The sequence below is a fragment of the Hemibagrus wyckioides genome, linkage group LG01, assembly GCF_019097595.1.
Source record: "Hemibagrus wyckioides isolate EC202008001 linkage group LG01, SWU_Hwy_1.0, whole genome shotgun sequence".
Lineage (NCBI taxonomy): Eukaryota > Metazoa > Chordata > Actinopteri > Siluriformes > Bagridae > Hemibagrus > Hemibagrus wyckioides.
Window position 1 is genome coordinate 26,663,764 of NC_080710.1, and position 23,939 is coordinate 26,687,702.

The 23,939-nt window shown below is 38.9% G+C and overlaps 1 protein-coding gene across 1 annotated transcript in view; it reads right to left on the reverse strand.

Annotated features, from left to right (window-relative positions):
* Window positions 1-1,658: 1,658 nt before the first annotated feature.
* The window catches only part of LOC131356119 (uncharacterized protein C18orf63-like), a 39,849-nt gene continuing 17,568 nt past the window's right edge, over window positions 1,659-23,939 (reverse strand). Inside the window, exons 3-14 of the mRNA XM_058394957.1 lie at window positions 22,817-22,895; window positions 21,984-22,040; window positions 20,403-20,514; window positions 19,315-19,356; window positions 17,515-17,591; window positions 15,879-15,985; window positions 14,804-14,900; window positions 11,962-12,047; window positions 11,287-11,470; window positions 9,009-9,629; window positions 7,419-7,499; window positions 1,659-6,162 (exon numbers count right to left, since the gene is read on the reverse strand). Of these exons, the coding sequence (XP_058250940.1) occupies window positions 6,040-6,162; window positions 7,419-7,499; window positions 9,009-9,629; window positions 11,287-11,470; window positions 11,962-12,047; window positions 14,804-14,900; window positions 15,879-15,985; window positions 17,515-17,591; window positions 19,315-19,356; window positions 20,403-20,514; window positions 21,984-22,040; window positions 22,817-22,895 (1,666 nt within the window). The 3' untranslated portion in view covers window positions 1,659-6,039. The remainder of the gene's footprint in view (window positions 6,163-7,418; window positions 7,500-9,008; window positions 9,630-11,286; window positions 11,471-11,961; window positions 12,048-14,803; window positions 14,901-15,878; window positions 15,986-17,514; window positions 17,592-19,314; window positions 19,357-20,402; window positions 20,515-21,983; window positions 22,041-22,816; window positions 22,896-23,939) is intronic.

Consider the following 23,939-nt stretch of genomic DNA (forward strand, 5'->3'; position numbering starts at 1 on the left):
ACAAGCACAGGCAGAATAAGAACGATAATCTCTTGTCAGGATTCATTCCCAGTGTAAAATTTTAGATGCTACCATAGAAGAAAAGCTTCCTTTTTTACTCTGAAATGATTTTAGATTAAAAACACGACAAGAATATTTTTCATTTTCATTGGCAGTCGAATTCCAGAAGTTCTTTTATAGTCTCCATCAATGAATACATTGATATTGGTTCACTAGAGACCATTTCTGTATAGGACAAAAAAGTTTATTCAGGCAAAGATCTTCAGAAATCTTCTAAAACCAGTTTATAAACTGAAGGGTGATAAAAAAACAGGAAAAGTACTTATTTTTTGTCTGAAATTGCCTGCAATCAAGCAGCTCACACACTCAGATAACCATCTGAGGGCTGTTTTTTGTGCTTCACACAATTTCATATCTCCAAGAAGTAAAGGGTTATTATAATGTAGAAGGACATGATGACAAGGAAGAACTGTCAGAAGATATGATTATGGACCTTATTTAGAGCTTCGAAAGATATTGCACAGAGAAAATTGTCTACATGGATGTCTATTCAGAAAAACACTAGCTATGTCATGATGATGATAATGACAGATTGAGTAGCTGAAAGCAGAATTTTTTTGCTTTTACACAATAATGTGTCTAAAAAAAGTGCTGCTCTTGGGTTTATGGTCAGAATCATGTGTACTGAGACATACATCAGTTTTCTGGCGAACTTTACTCAGATCTGAGGTCTAAATATCCATATAAGCTATTTTGGCAATAGCGGTGTAAGCCCAGGAATTAATTTCAGGGGATGTGGAGAAGAAAATACACTAAATAAGGTCACCACTTGATCTGTACTATTAAACTATTGATACTAAACCAGCCAGGAATAGAAGTGGTGATGGTAGAAATTTGTTGTTTTAATCATTCCTACTCTAACATCAGCAAAAATATTGCTAATATTATAAAATAAGATCAAGTCTGAAATAAGCTGTCAGTATTAGTGGAGAATTCACATTCTGATAAGGGTTTTCTCCATTTTTATGATCTCCTGCTGCAATAAACCTGTGACCCTTTATCATCCATCACCTGGAAATCTCTGAGCTCAGAATGTAATGTTTCACAAAGAAACCTAAAAAAACGCATGCTGGTTAATTCAAGCCTCTTTCTCACCAGCTGCCAGCCATTGTCATTACATCAGGGACTAAGGGACAAGGTCATTTTCCACGTTTGAGGTTTTGGCCGGTTAAAAAGTAAATATGATGACTCTGTTGACCTTTAACAAACCTCATTACAGCACAACTGTTTGGCAAAGCATTCTGTTTTTGTAGAGTAATTGCGCTATAATGAAGTACGCAAGAGGCACATATAAGCAGCTGCATTGTGTGAGTGTTATGTTAATTATCCACGAGTAACCATTCGGAATGGAAAATTATGTCACTGGGGGTTTAAACTCGAAATCCATCCCTTTAGTTATACCACTGAATTCCTGTATCAACTCCACATCATATGTAAACCATATACAGCTTATGTGTAAAAGTGCAATAACCATAAGAAAGTAATAACCAATGTAATAACCAATTTCATACAAAAATATAACAACCAATGTAATAACCAAAGTAATAACCAATGTAATAGCCAATTTAATACAAAAATGTAATAACCTAATGCTTCGCCATTTTAAGGTAAAAGATTATCCAGAAAAAGGGTGAAATTATCCAGATAACATTTCCTTTTTCTCAAGGCACTCTGAACAGAGGCCATTCTTACATATAGGCCATAGTTCACCGAGTTCAAAAACACAATGGACCAATTTTACGCTTGGCACTGACCGCCAGAAATCCATTCCCTGTGCAATCCACCAGGGAGTATCGCCATAACATGCATGATACTTCATAAGGCAGGATGAAGTGTACTTAATGGATAGCATGGCCGGCTCTTCCTCTGCACCAATTCCTCTGCTCTACTTCACATTTAGCTTGAAAAAAAAAAAAAATCAGGCAGCAGCTATCGGCGATCTCGGGTGAAAATGGAAAGCAGACACGGTGATAGTGAGCAGATGTCTCCAGCAGAAACCATACAGACTCCCTGAAAGCAGGAATTCATAACAAATTTCATATTTTGCATTTGCTCGTCATTCTGGCTCGGGAAGCAATAAGAAAAATAAACCCTGTTTATCTAAGTGTGTTGTATCTGGGCGTATCGTTCTGTGGAAATTTCACAGATAAAGAACATTACAGGGACAGCAGGATGTTGTTTATGAATTTGTTAATCCGATATTCAGCTCTTCCTCAGCTGAGGCCTGAGGAGGTTTTATTAAACTATCCACCCACTACAAACCAGAACAGATGGGTTGAGCTAGAACAACATTTCCCAACTCTTCAAGCTGTTTTCTTGAGATTAGTTTAAAGCTACGGTTTACGATGCCAAAGGCTAAGTCTTGACACCGCCTGAATGAACGCTTTAGAGTCCCATTTCAATACACTTGACTCTTTTATGCAGTCGCCCCATATCCACCTACTCTTTCCGCTCCAGTGCTGTCTGAATACAACCTCTCTATTGTCCCGTTCCCTGCATGACTTTCCAAACCACAACCAATTCACACATGTTACAGTTATACAATGTACTTTTACAATACTACTTTTGGGCCATAGCACATTTCCAGACAGGCTGAATAAAGCTTTACAAATATATGGCATGAAGAATAACTGAATAAACAGCATGAAGTAATGGCCATGAAAGTAATTTGTAATGCATATTACAATAAAATAATATCTTTTATGACTCTCTTGAGCCTTAGAAACTGTGCCAAACAGAGCCCAGATGATGGAATCAGCTCTCTTATTTGGGGAAAGGGAATATTTTTAAATAACCAATGGATTGCGCAGAGTTCATGGTGCCTTCATGGCAAGAAAAATATATAATGAGACGTCTATCAAATATAAAAATATAATACGACTAAGCCTGTTACTATTTCTAGACTATTTCTCTATAGTAAGCTTAAAAATGTCTCGTTGTACTGGAAGACAATTTTGCTTGTTCATATTAATTATTAAGTTGTCAGGGGTTTGTCGAGGAGGCAGACGCAAGTGAAGATTTAGTGTTTTAATAAAACACGAATAATACAGAAACTGTAAACTTTGACAAGAATAGACATGAACTAGAATTGTGAGGCAGAAAGACCTACATGGGCGAGGGGACATAACAGTAATGAAAGACAAAAGCTAGACAATGGGTGAGGTGAAAGACATTGCTTAAATACCAAAACTGGTGGGAAACCTAGTCATGAGCCAGTTTCAGAGAGGAACAGTTATACATGAGAAATGTTATCAATCAAGACTTTCAAGCTTTTCATTAGTAAAAAAAAAAAACTATAAATCCAAATGTAGTCTAAAAACTATAAATCTAAATCTATTTGTTCAAATTATTATAATTTCACAGATAGTAAAATTGTTCATTTTGAAAAAAAGTGAATCGTTACAGCTAGTAATGAAAGAGTTAACTAGATCTCACAGAGAAGGATAAATTGAGCCAGCTGTCACCGGCTCCTTGTTAAAGCTGGCCTCTTTGGTACTGAACACATTAACAAACATTAAACTCAGAGACCCTTTTCCCTTCGGCCAAGCAGCTGGACACGGTCATGCACTCGGTACAGAAGAATCTGTACCACATCACAGCACCGTGAGTGTTCTACCGAGAACCTATAGTACCACCCTGTGGGGTAAAGATGCAGCCAAAGGGGAAGCATGCATGGCACTCACTGCTCCCATGTGCAAAGGCTTCAGACTAAAATAAACTATATTGCCAAAGGTTTTGGGACGTCTGCCTTTACATGCACATGAATGTAATATGGAGTTGGCCCACCCTTTGCAGTTATAACAGCTTCAACTCTACTGGGAATGCTTTCCAAAAAGTTTAGAAAGGTATTTATGGGAATTTTTGACCATTCCTCTAGAAGCACATTTGTGAAGTCAGGCACTGATGTTGGATGAGAAGGTCTGGCTCCCGACCCAGGCACTGATGTTGGACGAGAAGGCCTGGCTTGCAGTCTCCACTCTAATTCATCCCAAAGGTGTTCTGTCAGGCTGAAGTTAGGACACTGTGTAGGCAGGCAAAGTTCCTCACCAAACTCGCTCAACCATGTCTTTATGGGCCTTGCTTTGTGCACTGGTGTACAGTCATGTTGGAACAGGAAGGGGTCATCCCCAAACTGTTCCACAAAGTTGGGAGCATGAAATTTTCCAAAATGTCTTGGTATGCTGAAACATTAAGAGTTCCTTTTACTGGAGCCCAACCTCTGAAAAACCACACCTGAACACAATGATTTGGAGGGTTGTCCCAAAACCTTTCGGCAATATAGTGGATAATGAGTTTTAGTATATCAAGCTCAAGAAGGGCATTATTATTTAAAACCTAGAAATGTAGAACATTTTGTTAATAAAATTCTTTACAATTAATTCCTTTGTTTCAAAAATGTTTAGCTTACTCTACATTCTGCAAATAAAGTTTGCCTTTTTATTACTATTATTATTATTATTATTATTTTCACTTAATTAATTTCCTTACAAGCATTTTTCCTTTCCTTTCCTTTTTTTAGAAAACCGCAAGCTAGTTTTTGCCGGGTTTTGTCAGGACAGCAGCAACCTCTATTCATCTCTCTACTTTGATCTCATCACCCTTTAATTCATAAGTAACAATTCCATGATAAACACAGCAATTATCAGGAATTAGTGTGAATGTCATGAATGCTAGATCAGCACTCAGGTAAGTAGTTACCCAGAGGTCTGAACAGGAAAAAGCTGGAGCATGATTCTGCATGCTTCAGATAGAGGAATGTCTATATGAGCCCTGTGGCGAATGCTGTTTAAATGATGTTTCTGAAGATCCATCACTCAAACAGGAGACAGAAGAGCTTGAAATAACGAACAAAAACATTTTGCCCTTCAACGCCGTGTCAAAGAGGGTCGCTCAGGTAAAATTCACATACTGTAGCTGAGGATAAATGATAAAGGATTAAAAAAAGCTCCCATGTGCCCTGGATGTAAACTGTTTTGAATCTGTTTTCCATGAAAAATATATAACCATGCTAATCTCAAACATTAAAAATAAACAGACTTCACTGTCAGAGCCATAAACTATAAAAAATATTTTGGACACAGAAAAAATGGTTCGAATTCTAAAAAACTGTAGAAAATACCTAAAAGCTAGGACAAGGAAAAACCCCACATTTACATGAAAAGCCAGTGTAATCTTTTTTCAGGAACTCAATTCACCATGTAGTTCTCTGAAAAAGATTTGTACCAGTCATTAGCTCTTGGTTAGTGAGAAGTGCTAGAAAGGCTAGCTGACGTTGGACTTTCTGAAAGCGCACTTCATTAGCCATCAAAGTGACTTGTGCCAATTTCCATTTCAGTCACACTCCTCCGCTGCTCGTTAGAGCTGCCGCGAGATGAGCCGCCGTCTGAGCTTTCTGTCATGCTTGCAGTAAACGCTTCGGATGCGTGGCGGCACGCGGCACCCGCAGTCATCTGAAATTCTCTGTGTGCTTTTGGATATAAAACTTCTGGCTGGATCTTAGTGATACTACAAAGTTAAATTAGATTTCATTAAAAGTACATATTTAAAGACGATCATTAAATAAAAAAAAGGGAGGAAACCAGTGATGAAAACAGCACAGAAATGGGAAACATATATGAATTTATATTTTTAATAACACAATATGGTACAATATCGACCTGTCCAAAACTGCTGTTTTATACGTAACTGTACAATAAAGTAAACAAAATAAACAAGTTCAAACAGAACATCGACATTGAAATATCCCTAAATTAGCACACGGTTAAGTCTTTAACATCTAGTTATATTTGCTCATAGCCTAACGTAACACTGTGCTAAAGCTAAAGCACAACATGGCTCATGGGCAGCTCATGTTAATCTCTCCTCAGTGCGAGTGCCATAAGGGGAAAAGCTCTAAAGACTAGACTTCTGCTCCGGTGTGGATTACCTGAGCGAGGAACTCTAAACCTGCAGGAGTTGTCTGGACGGCGACTCCCTGCCTCATGGTTCACTCAAACACTGCATGACCTTTGACATTAGGTCCTCCTTCTTGTCCTTTGAACGCACAGTGATCCCTTGACCCTTCAGCCAGGCCTGGAGAGTTGCCACATTGATCTTTGCCAGCTGAGAGAAAATGAATACCCTCCTAGTTTGGAACATACCGATCTTTCTGTGACTTAGACATTTAAGACATAAACCACCTCAGGTCACGCTGTTACAGGAAAACAATCAACAACATGGAGTTAATGTTGCACTCTGAAGTTAATTATTTTCCCATAACACACTTCCCAAAGTATTTCCTTCTTCCTGTACCACAGTAGTACAATTCAAATAAATTTTTCATTTAATAATGAACGTCACTTAGTGTTTTTTTTAGTTACATTTACTATTGTGGAACAATTTCTGCCACTGGAGACTCCTTCCATTAATGCTAAATAAACACCAACTTACAGAAAACGTCATCCACCATATCAACAATTACACATTTTCCGTACTTAAATGCTTTAACGAAATAATTCGTTTTTAATTATTAGCCTTAGGTCATGTGAGGCACCTGCTATACAAGTGCTTATGAATCTGTTGTTACTATGGAAACGTTAACGTATAAAAATGAGCACATTAAAGGCTGAACGAACTCGCTCCACAATCGGCTTCATATATCAACAAGCGCTGTGGTCTAAAATGCTTTATATAACCAAACACTGATTTATGATAAACTGCAGAAAGCACAAAGCGTTGTGGTCACTGAGAGCAAGACACGGCATACTATAAGATGAATTAGTATTCAATTGGCGGTATAACTGTTAATTGTTAATCAATTATAAAAGCATCCGAGGCGTCTAATGTCAGGAATATGGCAAGAAGGGGAGTAACAGGTGGGAAGGATAGTTTGTTGCTGTGCACTTGCACTCTGTGAGCACCTCTTTTCACCCCGACATCAAAATGATGCATTGGCTTGTCACTCCTCTTAATGGCTTCTAATCCAGGTCATGAACACATGCCAGATTTGTAATGGATTTCATTTAGAGACGTAGCCAGACAATTCATTTGGTTTATGAGCGCCACGTCTGAGAGACTAATGGACACTAAATCAAATCAGTTCCCTCTACACACTTGCGTCGTCTCTTACAAATGAGGGAGTTAATTCACGGAGATTGAAGAAGGAACAAAATGATAAAAATAAATAATTGTTTTGCTCTTCGGTGACAGAGCAAGAAGCAAACTTAGAAGTTCTTCAGTAATCCTTTCCCCTTGCTGTATTAGATATACAGCCAGTTCAAAGTGTTACATAGCTTAGCTTAAAGCTTTGCTGTTTAGATAAGTAACATACTGCTTCCTGTGTGTGATTATGTAGATATAGATGAGAGGTGCTTGATTACCTGATTGCTTCTTGCATACTTCACCACATCCACTTCCTGTATGACTCTGACTTTCTTCGGGAGAGACTCAAATACTTCTCCCTGAGACAAAACCACATGAAGAACAACATTTAGCCCTGAAAGACCTAGATGCTGTCATCAAAGACTTGTATACTCAAATATTTGGTCTAAGGCTTGGCTATATGTGGAAAGATAAACCGCAAAATAATCTGTGTTCTACAAACACCTACACCGAATCTGTGCACAGGGACCATGCAAGAAATTTGTATGAAAACACAAACACACACAGAGTTTGTACAGATGAGCAATTTGTACAGCTTTGTTTTTGCTACAGCAGACTAAGCTTTAGAGAAACACAGGATCGTTTTTTTCTTATTCGTTAAGCAACAAGCCTTTTGAGATTCTGAGAACCTTAACATTCAATAAAGGTGTATGTATTATGGATATGAGTCCCACCATTTTCTACCTAATTTGATCAATGTGACCACCTGGAGATGCATGGGAATGCTGTTGATAGTACCATTTGGAGATACATGGTGCTTTTACACTCAGACCTAGTTCTGCACTCAGGTCTTTATCATTGAACATCTGACGGCTTTGGCAGAAAGGAATTTATGTTAAATCTACAATGAATTCAGATATTATACTCATGCTTATATTTATAAGTAGCTCCAAAGCTCCTGGTTACATAATTTCACTGGCTATATTCAGTTGTAGAGAGGAAATTATTTATTCACACTCTCTGGTGTCACTTAGATGGGTTCCCATTTGAGTCTGGTTCCTCTCAAGGTTTCTTCCTCAAATCATACCAGGGATTTTTTCCTTGCCACCCCCGCCTCTGGTTCGCTCATTATGGTTGAATAAAAATTGAAATTTGTAATTTTTATTCTGAATTTTTCCATTCCTATAAAGACAATGCCCATTGTTACAAGCGCTATACAAATAAAACTGAATTGAATTAAATTCCCACTCTCTAGCTAGATCACCCCTGCCATACGACAGTTACCAACCAGGTAGTGTGAAGGCACTCTTCCTCTGAAGTCAGTCATCACATCAATCAACTGCTGCACATCCTGAGTCAGGAGGCAGTGTCACGAGATGACAGAGGATGCACCCTTTTGGATCTTTTGATGATTGGGAGCACAAAACGTATGATTTATAACCTTACTGTCTAGTCTCATGCCACAAGTCTAGTTCTTCCCAAGATTTCTTTAAGTCATCTTGCTATTGTAATCACATGGTTGCACATAAATGCTAATCAGCAGTAAATGCTGTCAGGACTGAATGATTTATTGGAATAATCTCCACATTGTATTTTAGGCTTTAAGAATGCATATGCAATGGGGACAAAGTACAGAACAGAACCGACTGCCCCTTTCATCTTATTATATGAGCCAAAAAGCCTTGTAAGCCTGTTTAGTAAATCACAGCTGTCAGTTTTTAATTCGCAAAATACATTTTGTGGTGATGGAAAAACTTTAGGAGACACTAAGCTGTTAGAAAAGAAATGATGAATTTCTCTTCGGATAATGATGTGCACATGTGAGAGTGCTGAGAATGTAAGAAGCATAGAGTTGGTGCCACTCTTACCCGTGTTTTTTTAATCTCAATCACAGGTGCAGGTTGTGTCTGAAAGGGCGTCTGTGTTGGATCGGTAGTGCAGTTGTTGCGGTCTCTTTTACGGTCCTTAAAAAATGGCAGAGACACTCTAGGAAGTGATGATGAGGAAGATAAAGGAGAACAGGAGCGTCTGTTAACTGCTGCTCTAGGAGCACACTGTGTTACTTCTTGGTTTTTTTTCTCAGCCAGGATCTTTGCGATGTTAACATGACAGCTCAGTGACTTGTTTGTGAAGATAGGCACCAGTTTGGGTCTCTGTGTAGCAGGTTGAGTGTTGCTAAGCAAAGCGTGGTTAGCAGAGACAGATGAGGAAAAGGAGAACGATGGGAGGGAGGTGAAGGATGACGGGAACTGGCATGTCTCAGCACCATGACGATGAGATGACTGCAAAATGGGGTTGGGATTCCCGTGTCCATTGGTTGTAGCGGGATGTCTGATATTACTATGACCTACAGGCTGACTTAGGGGCCATGGAGAAGATTCTAAATGTTGAAGAGGCACCCTCTCTGGAGGGAAGACATTAGGGAGCTGGGTCAGCACGAGTCTGCTAGAGCTCTTGGAGGTCAGGGTAGCAGGCAAGGCCCCAGAGTCCTGAAAATCAAGGTAGAAAGGAGGCTGTAAAATATACAGGGACATAAAATTCACTTTAAATTACAGGCGCATACTTATTACGTGAGATATAACCCATATTTTAAGAGCTTTTTGGTTTGTCAAAACACGCAATACATAACACATCTGTTTTAACACTTCACACACCCGACTGCTTGCCCGAGTTTTAACAGCTAGTGCAACGGCCTAATGCGTGTCTCATCTAGATGAGTCATAATCTAATCAAGCTTGGTCTGGAGACGTCATTATCAATCATGAGTGCCCAGGAGAACCGAAACACAGTCCTGTCGTCTCTCCTCATCTGCACTAACTCTCAGAGACGGACGCAAATTGATTTTCCTTTCATGCTCCACTTAATTTGTCATAGTCCAATAACACCAAAGTGAGTTAGGGCCAGCATAAATAAAGCCTGCTTGCCTCGAGTTTCTCCCTCCATCTGTGGACTGGAACCCAATGGAGAGGAAATGACCTAATGTTAGGTCAGTTATTGTTCTGTCTGGAAACTCTGACTATTCCAACGATTTTTGACATGGTCACCTTGCATTATTCGGAAAGGACTGGAAAGGAAACTCTCCATGGAGGCTTTCCGCAGAAAGCACCGTGTGCTGTATATAAACACCTCCTATGTGTAAGAGAGAGGTTTCGCTCTACTTGCATGCTCTAGATTTGAACAGTAATTTATCATCTGTGAGCCACTCTGCCAAATGTAAGAGCACGCTGGGGATGTTCGGTGATTATTCTTGCAACACGGGGTCAGGTGCAGGGCAGAAAAGACACCTCTGAAGTATTAAAGCACTCACGATGCTCATAGTTCGATTTCACAATCTCATCATTTCAAACATGGCCCAGCAGAAATCCTGCCAAGGTCTGGCACAAACATGCAGTTTGTAAAGATGAGCAATCTGTATAGCTTTATATTACAGCAGTGTAAATAATAGAGAAATTTAATCCGCCCGAAAGCAAGCCAAGATGTCGTTATGGATTTCTCTTGCAGGAGCTTATTTAGCTGGTGTGAATGTGGGACTGTTCTTACTGAAAGCTGCCTTCACAAATAATTACTGAGTGCTGGCTGAAGTGTTCTGCATGTCAGTTCTGTATGCTGGCCTTTTTTTATTTATTTATTTATTTTTACTAAACAGATTAGCACTCACTGGATAATCTTATTATCTACAGTCATGGCTAAAAGAAATGACTGGGAAAAATATTTTATCTGAGCATGAAAATTTCATAACAACATTACATCTTTTTTGATATCCCATCATTATCATCATCAACCATTTTCAACAATGAGTAATATAAATATAATTTTAGTAGTCCTATTCAAGGGACTCACAGAATGTCTGTCTGTAAAAATGAGCCGGACTGTGTGATGTCTATCTGCCATGCCGTGTGTGTATAATATGTAAATAACTGTCTTACATTTGCATACTGGTCTGTGCTCTCTGTGAATCCGTTACAAGGCACAATATGCAAATATTCTCATGCTGAGCTCATATTTTCACATCCACAACAGTGGAACTGTCCGTCAATAATAACTAATATCCTGTATATCTATATACAGTACAATAAATATTGTATATTGTAAATGATTAGAAATATTATGTTTCCTATAGAACAGTAATTACTCAGTCCTTCATACCTGTAAGCTAGGTCTGCTCAGATTGGTGGTATAATAGCAGGGTTTGCTGGTCATTTGGGCTGTAAAGCCACAAACATTCTCCATTAGGCTTCTGGCATCTGAAATAAAGGCTGTGAGCGCCCCCTGCAGGTTCACTCTGGGAAAACACTGGAGTGGCTGAACGCGAATACAACACAATGGATATCTGAACCGTAACCGTCAAGGACCATAAGCCAAACTCAAACAGCACCACAAGTGACAGACACCGAATAAGAGTACAATAAGTACAGTAAGGCAATGCAAATAAATGATATGCTTACAGCCTTTTGTTTTCAGCCATTGTTTAGAGAAGTAACTCGAGACTTTGACTACATAATCACATAGACTGCACCAGAGATGTTGGCGCCAGCATGAATGAGTAGAGAACAGTAATTCAAAACATAATGGTGCAACTCCTGCACGCTCAGGAGAAAGACATGACATGCGGAATAATATTTTAAATCTACAGGAGTTTCATAATTGAACCCTGTCTTACACATCAAGGGTCACAAATTGCTTTGTGATGAGTTTGCTGGACAATGTAAATGTGCTGGAATGTGACAAAGTGGCTTAAATGTACAAGATGTGTGAATGATTTGTGGAGGTAAAACATGATAAAATGACTTGATTGGGTCGTATGAAGAAAATAAAGGATACGTGAAAAGTTTCTCTCCAAGAGGTTTAAAATACACGCTGCAGTATACCACCTCATCCTCTTTCAGTGGAGGCAGATAGTAGCCGTACTAAATAAATAAAGAGAGAGTGAGAGAGAGAGAGAGAGAGATGCACAAGTTACCATGTTTCCAAATAAGCAAGTACAACAACAAGGAACAACAAACATCTAACAAAAATTTATGTATATTTTTCCATGCAAGAAAAATGTTTTTCTCCAGTTAAAGGCCAGCTTTGTCCTGGATATGTAGCGAAGGCTTAAGCAGGTAGTAATCAAATATTTAGTCCATTATAGCCCCCATAAAAGGGTACAGACAGAATAATTTCTGATAATAAAGGAAAAACTTGCAACATAATGAATATACTGATCGGATCATATCAACCTATGCACTGATTACGTGTTGAAAAGAGAAAGTCAAAGCATCGTCTGTGTGTGTTTTCTCCAGGGTTCTCTGGTTTCCTTCCACCTCCCCCAAAAGAAGCCATTAAATGGATTGGCTGCGATAAATTGCCCCTAGTCGTGAAACTTTGTCTGCGATGGTGCATTCCCACCTCACACAAAGTATTCCAGGGACCATGATAGGGATAATGCACTTAGTAACACTGAAATTATCCAAATTGAGGTTTGGTCCAGTTGTGTACTTTGTCCAAGTACCCTTTTATATACATAAAGTTTAATTTAAATATTTACAATTACATGCCTCAAATGTACTGTAAATATCTGTACAGAATTAAGCAGCTGTTAGAGATTCAGCACAGGGTGAGTGTTTGTATCATATCTCATGGGCTAGTCATGCCAAAATCTTATGTGTTAGAGGCCCAGCCAGCAGGCAGTTGGGTTTGTTTGTGATCAAAGTTTAGATTCTGACTTCCTTACAAAGTGAACATTCAGCACACACACACACACACACACACACATGTATACAGCAAACATGCAGACACAGGGAACTACAAAGGATTCAAAACATGCAGAGCGTGTTTCAGCGAGCTATCCTCAGTGTGACAGCAGACTCAGAAACGTGAGGTCGAAGGTGATAAAAGTCTGCTAGAAAACACAGAACGAATGGGAAACACATGGTGAGCAGAGACCACAAGTATGAATGTATTATGAACTCTGTTGACATTTGAGGGAGGAAAAAAAAGAAAAAGAAAATAATAAATAAATAAATAAATAAATAAATAAATAAATAAAAATAAATAAAAAGAAAAAGACAATATGTTTTGGTTTAATTTAATGTTAAGATGATGGGATAATAACGTACTAACTAATGTTTAACACCACAGTGGAGGCTTATTACTATGGCTAAAATAATTAATAGCATTCTTACTCACAAAAAAATCCATGTTTGCAGATTTACAATATAAGAATTGGCTCATTCATTTAATTTTGACATGCTGGCTAATTAGCTCAGCAAGACGGCAGTTAGCTTGGCAGCAGTTAAGTGTGTACAGAAACAGCTGAGACTCTCCCTGAATAAAAATGTCACATATACTAAAAAATCAAACGACTCAAATGAAAATGATGAAACACCCTTAAGACATAAACAAAAATAAATGTAATGTAGGAATAAATGTAATTAATAACTATATAATAACTATTAATATTGTGTTGATTATGAATGAATACAATCTAAATAGTAAAATATCAGTTCATATAGTTAATATAAGTTCATCAGTTGCTTTCTGCTTATTCCATTCATATCTATGTTGTTTATTTTTATTCTATTTTTATACATTGTATAATTGAGAGTCTATTTCATACTGTACTATATTTTGCATTATATTCTGATACTCTTTTTATACTTTATATTCTTTTTATTTTAGATTCTTCTTTTCTTCGAGTGTATTTCTTATATTTTTATATTCTAGTTTTAAATTTTTATTTTAATTGTATTTCTTATATTTTTATATTCTAGTTTTACATTTTTATTTTAATTGTATTTCTTATATTTTTATATTCTAGTTTTACATTTTATATAAATTGTATTTTTATATTCCAGTTTTACATTTTATATAAACTGTTTTTATTATATTTTTATATTCTAGTTTTACATTTTATATAAACTGTTTTTATTATATTTTTATATTCTAGTTTTACATTTTATATAAACTGTATTTTTATATTCCAGTTTTAGTTACAGTAGCTTGTCTGTTGGATCGGATCACACGGGCCAGTCTTCCCTCCCCATGTGCATCAATGAGCCTTGGCCGCCCATGACCCCGTCACCGGTTCACCACTGTTCCTTCCTTGGCCCACTTTTGATAGATACTGACCACTGCAGACCGGGAACACCCCACAAGAGCTGCAGTTTTGGAGATGCTCTGATCCAGTGGTCTAGCCATCACAATTTGGCCCTTCATCAAACTCACTCAAATCCTTATGCTTGTCCATTTTTCCTGCTTCTAACACATCAACTTTGAGGACAAAATGTTCACTTGCTGCCTAATATATCCCACCCACTAACAGGTGCCATGATGAGGAGATCATCAGTGTTATTCACGTAACCTGTCAGTGCTCATAATGTTATGCCTGATCGGTGTATATATACATACCTGTGATCCTATGAACACCTTGTAACCCCCAGAGCTATGTGGCAGGAACACAATTAGAAAGGTGCTCAAAAATGACACCAGTACTTGTATGAAACAGTGTGTATATCAAAGTAATATAATGCATGCTTCAGCATGTGTACAGTATGTATGTCCACAAGAGATGCTCACTGACCATAGTGACCAAAGTTTCTCATCATTTGTCCATTTAAAAACCATATGGAATTCAACCTTTTGTTTAAAATGTGTGCATGTTTAGATGTGTGTGTCTGTATACCATGCTGTTCCAGTGATTCCCAAGCTCAGCATAAGTCTGGAAAGGACACTCTGGTGGCAGTCTGTGCCTGATGCTGATGACCTGGCCTTTCTTCATGCTAATTACACACACACAAACACACAGTCCAAACTCTGTACCTTCATTTGTGATATTTTTTTGTTTGTTTTGCTTTATTGCAGTGTGACGAGTAATTTCTAAAGATAAAGCTGTGATTTTGCACTGTGCAATTTTTCCTGGAAAAAATCTTCTTCTAAATTCTATAACTGACTTTGCAATAATGTCAGATTATATAATGAAGATTCTGTAAGGAGAGAAAAATTACTACATTATATACTAATTCTTCAGCAACCAGCAGGATCCAAGCTTGTATGGAAAATGAAGTTGCATAAATAGAAACCATTAGCAAGTTTCATTTACATTCAGATATGCACCACTAGCATATCTGTTTCTGTCCAGTGAGTTTTACATCATCCTCCTACTGACCCTTATATACACCGACCAGGCACAACATTATGACCACCTGCCTAATATTGTGTTGGTCCCGCACTGTGTATTCTGACACCTTTCTATCAGAACCAGCATTAACTTCTTCAGCAATTTGAGCAACAGTAGCTCGTCTGTTGGATCGGATCACACGGGCCAGCCTTCGCTCCCCATGTGCATCAATGAGCCTTGGCTGCTCATGACCCTGTTCACCACTGTTCCTTCCTTGGACCACTTTTGATGGATACTGACCACTGCAGACCGGAAACACCCCACAAGAGCTGCAGTTTTGGAGATGCTCTGATCCAGTCATCCAGCCATCACAATTTGGCCCTTCATCAAACTCGCTCAAATCCTTATGCTTGCCCATTTGACCTGCTTCTAACACATCACAGGACAAAATGTTCACTTGCTGCCTAATGTATCCCATTTACTAACAGGTGCCATGATGAGGAGATAACCAGTGTTATTCACTTCACCTGTCAGTGCTCATAATGTTATGCCTGATCGGTGTATTTAGAGTAAACCCAGCTTAAGATAATAATACATATGATGCATAAACATTTCACAGACAAACCATTCAGTACGCTACCTTGGGAGAACGTAGCACCAGTTATTTGGTGTTTTGGTGTGGAGGACTGTCTCTCTGTTATTCAGAAATCTTTCGATCACAAGAGCCGGAACATCGAAGTCTTTCAGCTAATGAAAGATTAGTGAATAAACAACTAATAAGAGAAAAAAACTAAACATCATGCAAACACTAAATAACAGATTTCTGTATTTCAATGCTATATACATAAACCTGCACACAGAATCCTGGCCCTAGTGATATTAAAACGTGTGGGGGATGGAGCTGTGAGCACAGCGTGTACGACTCCAACACTGGAGGGAGCCTGATATACACAATGCAGGGAAAATCTTTTCATACAGATGTAATGTGTGACAGAGGTGTACGTGTGCTGCGTGTGGTTTGCCTCAAGCAGGAATGATCAGACTACGATTAAAGGTCATGTGCTTAAATGTGACAAAAGTGTTAAGGGAATTTATAGTGGACTCCTTTCTCCTACTCCACATGTCACTGATATGGGGGAAATGTAATGCTATGGGCTTTGTTTTATGTTAAACAGGATGTGAACTATGCCAAGATTTAGACCACAGTTCGGTTTTAGAGCTTTTATTGTGACACAGTGGTCCAGGATCATTGCTTCATCCACTTAATATTTAATCTCAGAGTATGTGGACACAAATACCCCAATATATTCTCCCTATGTGAGCTGGTGTGGGCATAAATAAGCACTCAATGTCCGTTTTAATAGGAAAACCTGTATACTTGCTCATTCATGAAGTTATCTAATCAACAACATCATGTTTCAGTACCACCATGCAAAAAAAGCATGCAGATATCTCCAGAGCATCAGATAATTCAGCATCAGAATGGGGGAAAATTTTGATCTCTGTGACTTTAACCGTGTCGTAGATGTTGGTTCCAGATGGGCTGGTTTTTGAGCCTTTCAAAAAATGCTGATCTCCAGGGATTTTCACAGAATACAGTCTCTAGAGTTTTCATAGAATGGAGTTTAAAAATAGGTGGAAACGCCTTGCTGATAAGAGAAAGGAAAGAGGAAAATGCCCAGATTGTTTTTTGAGCTGCCAGGAAGGATATAGTAACTTGAATATTCACTCTCAACCATGATGAGCAGAAAAGCTGAATCTGCCACCAACACTCATGCCATGGTTAGTCACAGAGAACAACCTTTTGTCCTGTTCTGATGTCTCATGTGTTAACTAAAGCTCCCACATGATCGGCTGTTTAGATAACTGCATGAACAAACAGACGCCCCAGTGTTCCTATTAATGTGGACAATGAGCGTACATTTAAGTGTATTCATTGTTTCTGTGCTCTGTGGCATTTGTTAAGCTTCTGATATCATTTCATAGACTGGGTATCTGCATCGTGGCTACTTTTTGCATTATAGCTGTATCTGTGCGAAAGTAAGTATGTATTGATGTGCGTGTGTGTGTGTGTATAGAAACATTACTCTTTAAAAGTCCAATGTATTACAATACAGTCGTGGGAGTTAATATGGTGAAAGTTGCACAACAAGAAAATCTGGCATGTTGATAAAACGTAAACTTACCATGTCCAGATCTTTTGTACCGAACCAAATCTGAAATATCCACACAAATTCACCATAAAATGACACTGATTCACTTTTACATGAACTTACCATTACAGGAGGAAGTCTTACAGTGCTGGCCTCCACGCTGACACACAGTTCGGTCTCATTCACGCTCAGCTCTAAGACTGCCGACAAAACCATCCAGGATCGTCGTTAAAAACATTACACTGCTTTGCATAAGCATTCACCCCTCTTTAAATCGGGATTTTTACGTCTAACATTTGAAGGTAAAAAACACGCTTTATACTGTGATATGAAAGCTTTTAGTTAGACAGACATGTTAATTGGAAGTATTAATCATCTGGTTCGATACTTGTTAGAAGCACATTTGTCTGCAAGTACAGCTACAAGTCTTCTGGGATATATCTCCAGCAGCAAGATACTGATATTTTTGCCAATTCTTCTTGGGAAAAAGTTGCTTAAGCACTATTAGACTGAATAGAGAATGATGGTAAACAACAATTTTCAAATCACAGGACTGAGGTCTGGGCTTTGGCTGAACCATTAGAACACATTCAGGTTTTTGGTTTCAGAACCATTAGGATGTAGAACTGACAATATGCTGTCCTGACTGGAAGGTGAAACCTGAACCGTGTCTCAACTCTCATGCGATCTGGAACTGTTTTTCTTTTAGGATAGCCCTGAATATGGCTGTATCCCTCCTGCCCTCAACCCTGACCAGATATTTCATTCCAGACTGATGAAAAGCATTCCCACAGCATGCTTCACAGTGTGATGGGTGACGAGCATTGCTGGGTTTCAGCCAGAGCTTTGCGCCTCTTACCATCATCACACCAAAGAAGTGTTTTTCCTCTAACATGTTTTCTCAGTCTAGAAGATGCATTTTGCTAAAAAGCCAAACATAGCTGATTTTCAAAAATGTCTTTTTCGTTAAAATCTTTTGCCAAGTATCCCATGTATAGTCGAGCTTTGAAGATTTCCTGCTCCTTCAGAGTTACCCTTGCACTCTTGGCTGCTACTCTCAATAATTTGACGTTGCACCAAACAAAACAACAGCATTAGGGGTGAATACTTATCTAATCATAACAATGTTTTCATTCATAAATAAATAATATTGGACACTACATAGTTTCCCCTTACTTCAACATCATGGCATACTTTGTTTAGATCCATAACGTGGATCCAAATTAAGTCCACACAATTGACCTACAGTGATCAGGCATAACATTATGACCACTGACAGGTGCCGTGAATAACACTGATTATCTCCTCATCATGGAACCTGTTAGTGGGTGGGATATATTAGTGAACATTTTGTCCTCAAAGTTGATGTGTTAGAAGCAGGACAAATGGGCAAGCGTAAGGATTTGAGTGAGTTTGACAAGGGCCAAATTGTGATGGCTAGACAGAGCATCTCCAAAACTGCAGCTCTTGTGGGGTGTTCCTGGTCTGCAGTGGTCAGTATCTATCAAAAGTGGTCCAAGGGAGGAACAGTGGTGAACCGGCGACAGGGTCATGGGCGGCCAAGGCTCATTGATGCACGTGGGGAGTGAAGGCTGGCCCGTGTGATCCGATCCAACAGACGAGCTACTGTTAATCAAACTGCTGAAGAAGTTAATGCTGGTTCTAATAGAAAGGTGTCAGAATACACAGTGCATGACGGGTCAGGGCCGTTTTGGCAGCAAATGGGAGACCAACACAATATTAGGCATAATGTTATGCCTGGTCGGTGTAGACAATTGCTTAAATGGGCAGTTGCACAGGTGTTCTTAATAAAGCGCACAGTGAATTTGTCTACTTTTTACTGATTTCATGCAGTGAGCTTCGAACAGCAGATACGAATCAGAGTACTGTTTTGTATTTGAAAGCTAAGAGACTCACACCTACCAACAGCAATGCGCTTGCTAGCATCAGACAGGAAGTCCTTGCCTGCAGAACACAGATTGCAAAAAAGAACTTTAATGAAATGATCATTCATGAGAATTTTATGAATCCGACAAACACTGATAGTAACCCTGAGTTTTACAGATACAACAAAACTGATATTACAGTCATGGGAAGTTAAAAGTTTCAACACCAAGGCCACCAGCGTGCAGTTTCAGCATGGAATGACCTCCAGTACAAGGACACAAGGAAACGGGGCCACATTTTATCACCAAACACAACTCTGTCCCAGTGAGACACAATCCATAATGACAGTCTGTTGTATCTTGTCTATATCAAACAAGCTATAAAACAACATAAACAAATTACACTCAATATTCCTTTAGTTTACACTGTGTGTGTCATGATCATCAAGATCAGTGTCCGTGTTTATCTAGATGTATTTCCGGCAACAATTTTGCATTTATTAAACAAATACAGGAGAACAGATTAAATAAAAACAATTCAGTATATATTCAATGAAAAGAAGCAGTTTCTTCAAAGTGGAAGTAACTGTTTTCAGTACTATTAACTGTAATAAACCTTGAAAAATAACACATGCAACAGTGGAGAGAGAGAACACTTCTCCAACGAAATGCCTGGCTTTCACAAACGAGGGTCGGGGTTTTGCAAAGACCAATCCATTGCCGACAGCATTCGTCAGATAAGAAGGCCCAAGTTCAATGTGAATTTAGAGTAGATTAAACTTTAGCAGCATAACTACAGAGCAGCGTACCAGCAGTGACCTTTAATCTCTAGAGGTACCATCCTATAAGACAGAATACTGTTGTATGATGTGTGTTATAAATAGAGAATTACTCCTTATAGTTATAGTTAGCTCTGTCTAATGTGCTCATTAATCCTCTGTACTCCCAGATATCACAGACTAGGCGATAGGCGGTGTATAAATGTTACGTAAACAGTGATGTTTGGAAGGTTGCCCATTGAGAGCGAAGTCAAGCGCCAGTATTATTTCGAAAGAGAACTTAAAAGATATTAGCTGCATTTGTTCACCGCACTTTTCTTTTACCCTAAATTGTCCTGTGTTGTACCTGCGATTAAATACCGTCCTGCTCTGTTCCAGTTCGGGGCCAGTCGAGCCGTGAGGGAGTAAGACAGACACAGCTGCAGGATGCTAGGCAGAACTCTCTCAGGGGAACCTATCTGAACTCAGAATGAGAACAACCATAATCGAAAGAAAACTGTGAAATGTCTGACTTGAAACTAGGGGTGTAACAATTGGACAATTAAAACCTGTGCATCATTTTAAAGGGTAACTATATAAATATAATTATAACTGATTAGGCTGTACATTAATTATTATGGTAATAAGACGGACAAGTCATGTGTAACAAACAATTCAAGCTTTTAAAATAGGCTAATAGGATGATCTTATAAGTTACTTAAAATACTATAGCCATAACATTAAAACCACAGGCATGTGAAGTGAGTAACACTGATTATCTTAATCAGTTCATGAAGTTGATGTGTTGAAAGCAGGAACAACGTGTAAGGATCTGAAAAACTGTAACAAGGGCCAAATCGTGTCGACTAGATGACTGAGTCAGAGCTTCTCCGGAACAGCACGTCTTGTGGGGTTTTCATGGTATGCAGTGGTTAGGATCTAACCACAGTGGACCAAGAAAGGACAACCAGCGAACCAGTGACAGAATCATCACTGATGCGTGTAGGGATTGAAGGCTAGCACCGATCCCATAGAGGAGCTACTGTAGCGGTAGTGGAAGTGCTAATGTACTGTATGGTACTGTAGGTGAAGTGGTAGCTCAGTGGTTAATATGTTGTACTGTTGATTGAAAGGTTGTGAATTCAAGTCTGTGCACCACCAAGCTGTCACTGCTGCTCAGTTGTATTGTTGTGGTTCTTTCGTCCCCACAGTGGTCCACATGTTTCAGTTTGGCATGGGTTTTAAGCCGGATGCCCTTCCTGACTCAACCTTCCCGTTTTACCCGGGCTTGGGACTGCCACTGAGAGTTAACTCTTCAGTGGCTGGGTTATCTCCCTGCCTGAGAATTGAACCTGGGCCATGGCAATGAGAGCATGGGTTCCTGGAAAATTCTGGGTCCATGTCGATGTTACAAGAAGACGTACCAACTACCTTAAAATTACTGCAGATCAGGCACACCTCATAAGGGCAACAGTATTCCCTAATGGCTGTGACTCATTCATGCACCTTGCCACATTACAAAAATAGTTCAGGGATAGTTTGTGGAACAAAACAAAGAGTTCAAGGTGTTGACTTGGCCTCCAAATTTCAATTAACTGTGGGTTGTACTGGACAAACAGGTCAGATCAATGAAGGCCCCACCTTATCACTTGCAAAACTCAAAGGACCTGCTGCTAACGTGCCAGAGACTACAGCACACCTTCAGAGGACTTATGAAGTCCATGCCTTGACAAGTCAGGGCTATTTTTGGCAGCACATAGGGGGGCCTGCACAATACTAAGCAGGTGGTTTTAATGTTATGGCTGAGTAGTCAAAAAGTCAAAATCATACATGTTATTTATTCTAAGCAAATTGCATCAGCAATGCAAACTAAAACAGTCGACATGGCCAATAACATTTACTGCTGACCTATACAAAATGTCCTGATTTGACTTCAACAATGACTGACCTGTAAACCGTGACTCTGTGCATAAGCCTGGATGACGCCTTTCTGGAAAAACGTTATCTAAGCAAAAGTTCACAGAGACAAACTGAGTGAAAGGTTACTGTGGAGTGTCTGTTTAAAATGTTCTGGCCAATTTCTATAAAACACCTCACCAATGCAAATGTATGAAAAATCAATGTGATTTGAACCAACATTCCCTTACGTTGTGTAAGTGTAATCTTTCAGTCAAATCTGTGTGTGTGTGGTTTAAATCTCCGTTGGCTTCACGTTTGCGAAACATAATTGCACGAGTGCAGGATAGTCAATTATTTACGAGCACTGCGGGCTCAGTCTACGTTTTAATAACTCATACACAGCATGAATAAGCTGCTCCTGTCACGCTTTCCTGATCTAAACGAGCGGGGCTATTAGTTGGGCACCTCGTTAGCGGTGTTTCACACTTCCGTTCTGTGTTGTTGCTTTACGCTGGCCCTAATCCAGCAGAGGAAGAGAGTTGACAGAATGTCTGGAATGTGCACCAGTTATTTGGCTTCTCACGGAGCGTGCCTGAGCACGGACTCTAAGGCACGCACATGCTCACACGCACATGATCACTTACACGCACTCTCACGCACAGGTGTATCGACAGGTTCTCGTGCAAACGGGCAGGCTTCCGTGATAGAAACAAACACATATACAGGCATACCACAGCAAGGAAGATCATTATCAACGTGGCACTAAAGTTGTAAAGTAGAACTGAACAGAACAGCTGTCAAGCACAGATATTTCCTGTTGGGTTAGGATTAACATAATAACGCGTGTGGTGAGTGTAGTCACAAAACGTGCGCTATACTTACAGCCATTATAACCCTGATCCCACCGTAACGGCCCAACACTGGGGACGCAATAACATCTGAATGCAAGCGTAAAACCTCTCTGAAAAATAAAGACATTGCAGCAGTGTTTCCATAAAGCAACAAGAAAAAACATGATGTCAACAATAACAGTTTATTAAATAATAAATGCGTGTAGGTTTAGATTCAATTATATTAAACGTCTAAATTTCAATAAACCTGTTTCCAAGTAAATCTAAACTTTTTTACTACTATAATGTGCCAAAAAATGTTCAATACTTATTTGTACTAGTTTTAATGTTTTTGTTGAAATAAGCCAGATACTATATTAAAGTTATATTATTTATCACTTAATTTATAAACTAATTATTTATCAAACACGGACTATTTTTATGTGCCCTTAACCTTAATCGTAGTAGTCATAAAATGATAAACCAAACCCGTTTAAGGCAAACTAGTGGAAAATAATTTGGTATAAAATCTTGTATAATTATTTTATAAATATAATCAATAGACAAATATGAACCTGCATTCCAAAAAATCACTTTATTTTATATAGTAGGAAGCCTTGCTACAAGGTTTGATCGTGAGCTCAGATTACTCTTAGTTTTCTCCCTCCTGCACTTACATTTACGGCATTTGGCAGATGCCCTTATCCAGAGCGACGTACAAAAGTGCTTTCAGTTCTCTGTCGATGAATATGTCAATGCCAATAGCCTGACCTTTTGTCTAAATTGTTAAATTGCCCCTTGGTTGTAAAAAGAGTGTATGAACGTGTTTGAGTGTGTGTGTGCACATGAAGCCCTACCCTGTGATGGACTGGTGTATTCCCACCTCACAAACTAGTTTTCCAGGATAAAGCGCTCACTGAAGTCGAATGAATGTTTTAAACAGCATGAGGAATGTAGTTTTTATTATTATTATTTTTTCTTTACAGTATTGTTTTGATATCAAGCCCTGTGATACTTGATATCCAAATGAACGTTAGTCATCCACAACTCTACACGGTTGTACGTTGTAACGAAATAAAGCCCTCAGGCTGGGTAAATAAGATCATATTTCTGCCCTTTATAATTACTGATTGATGAGTGTCTGGAGTGGAATTGTGTTTGTTGTTAAATTAGTA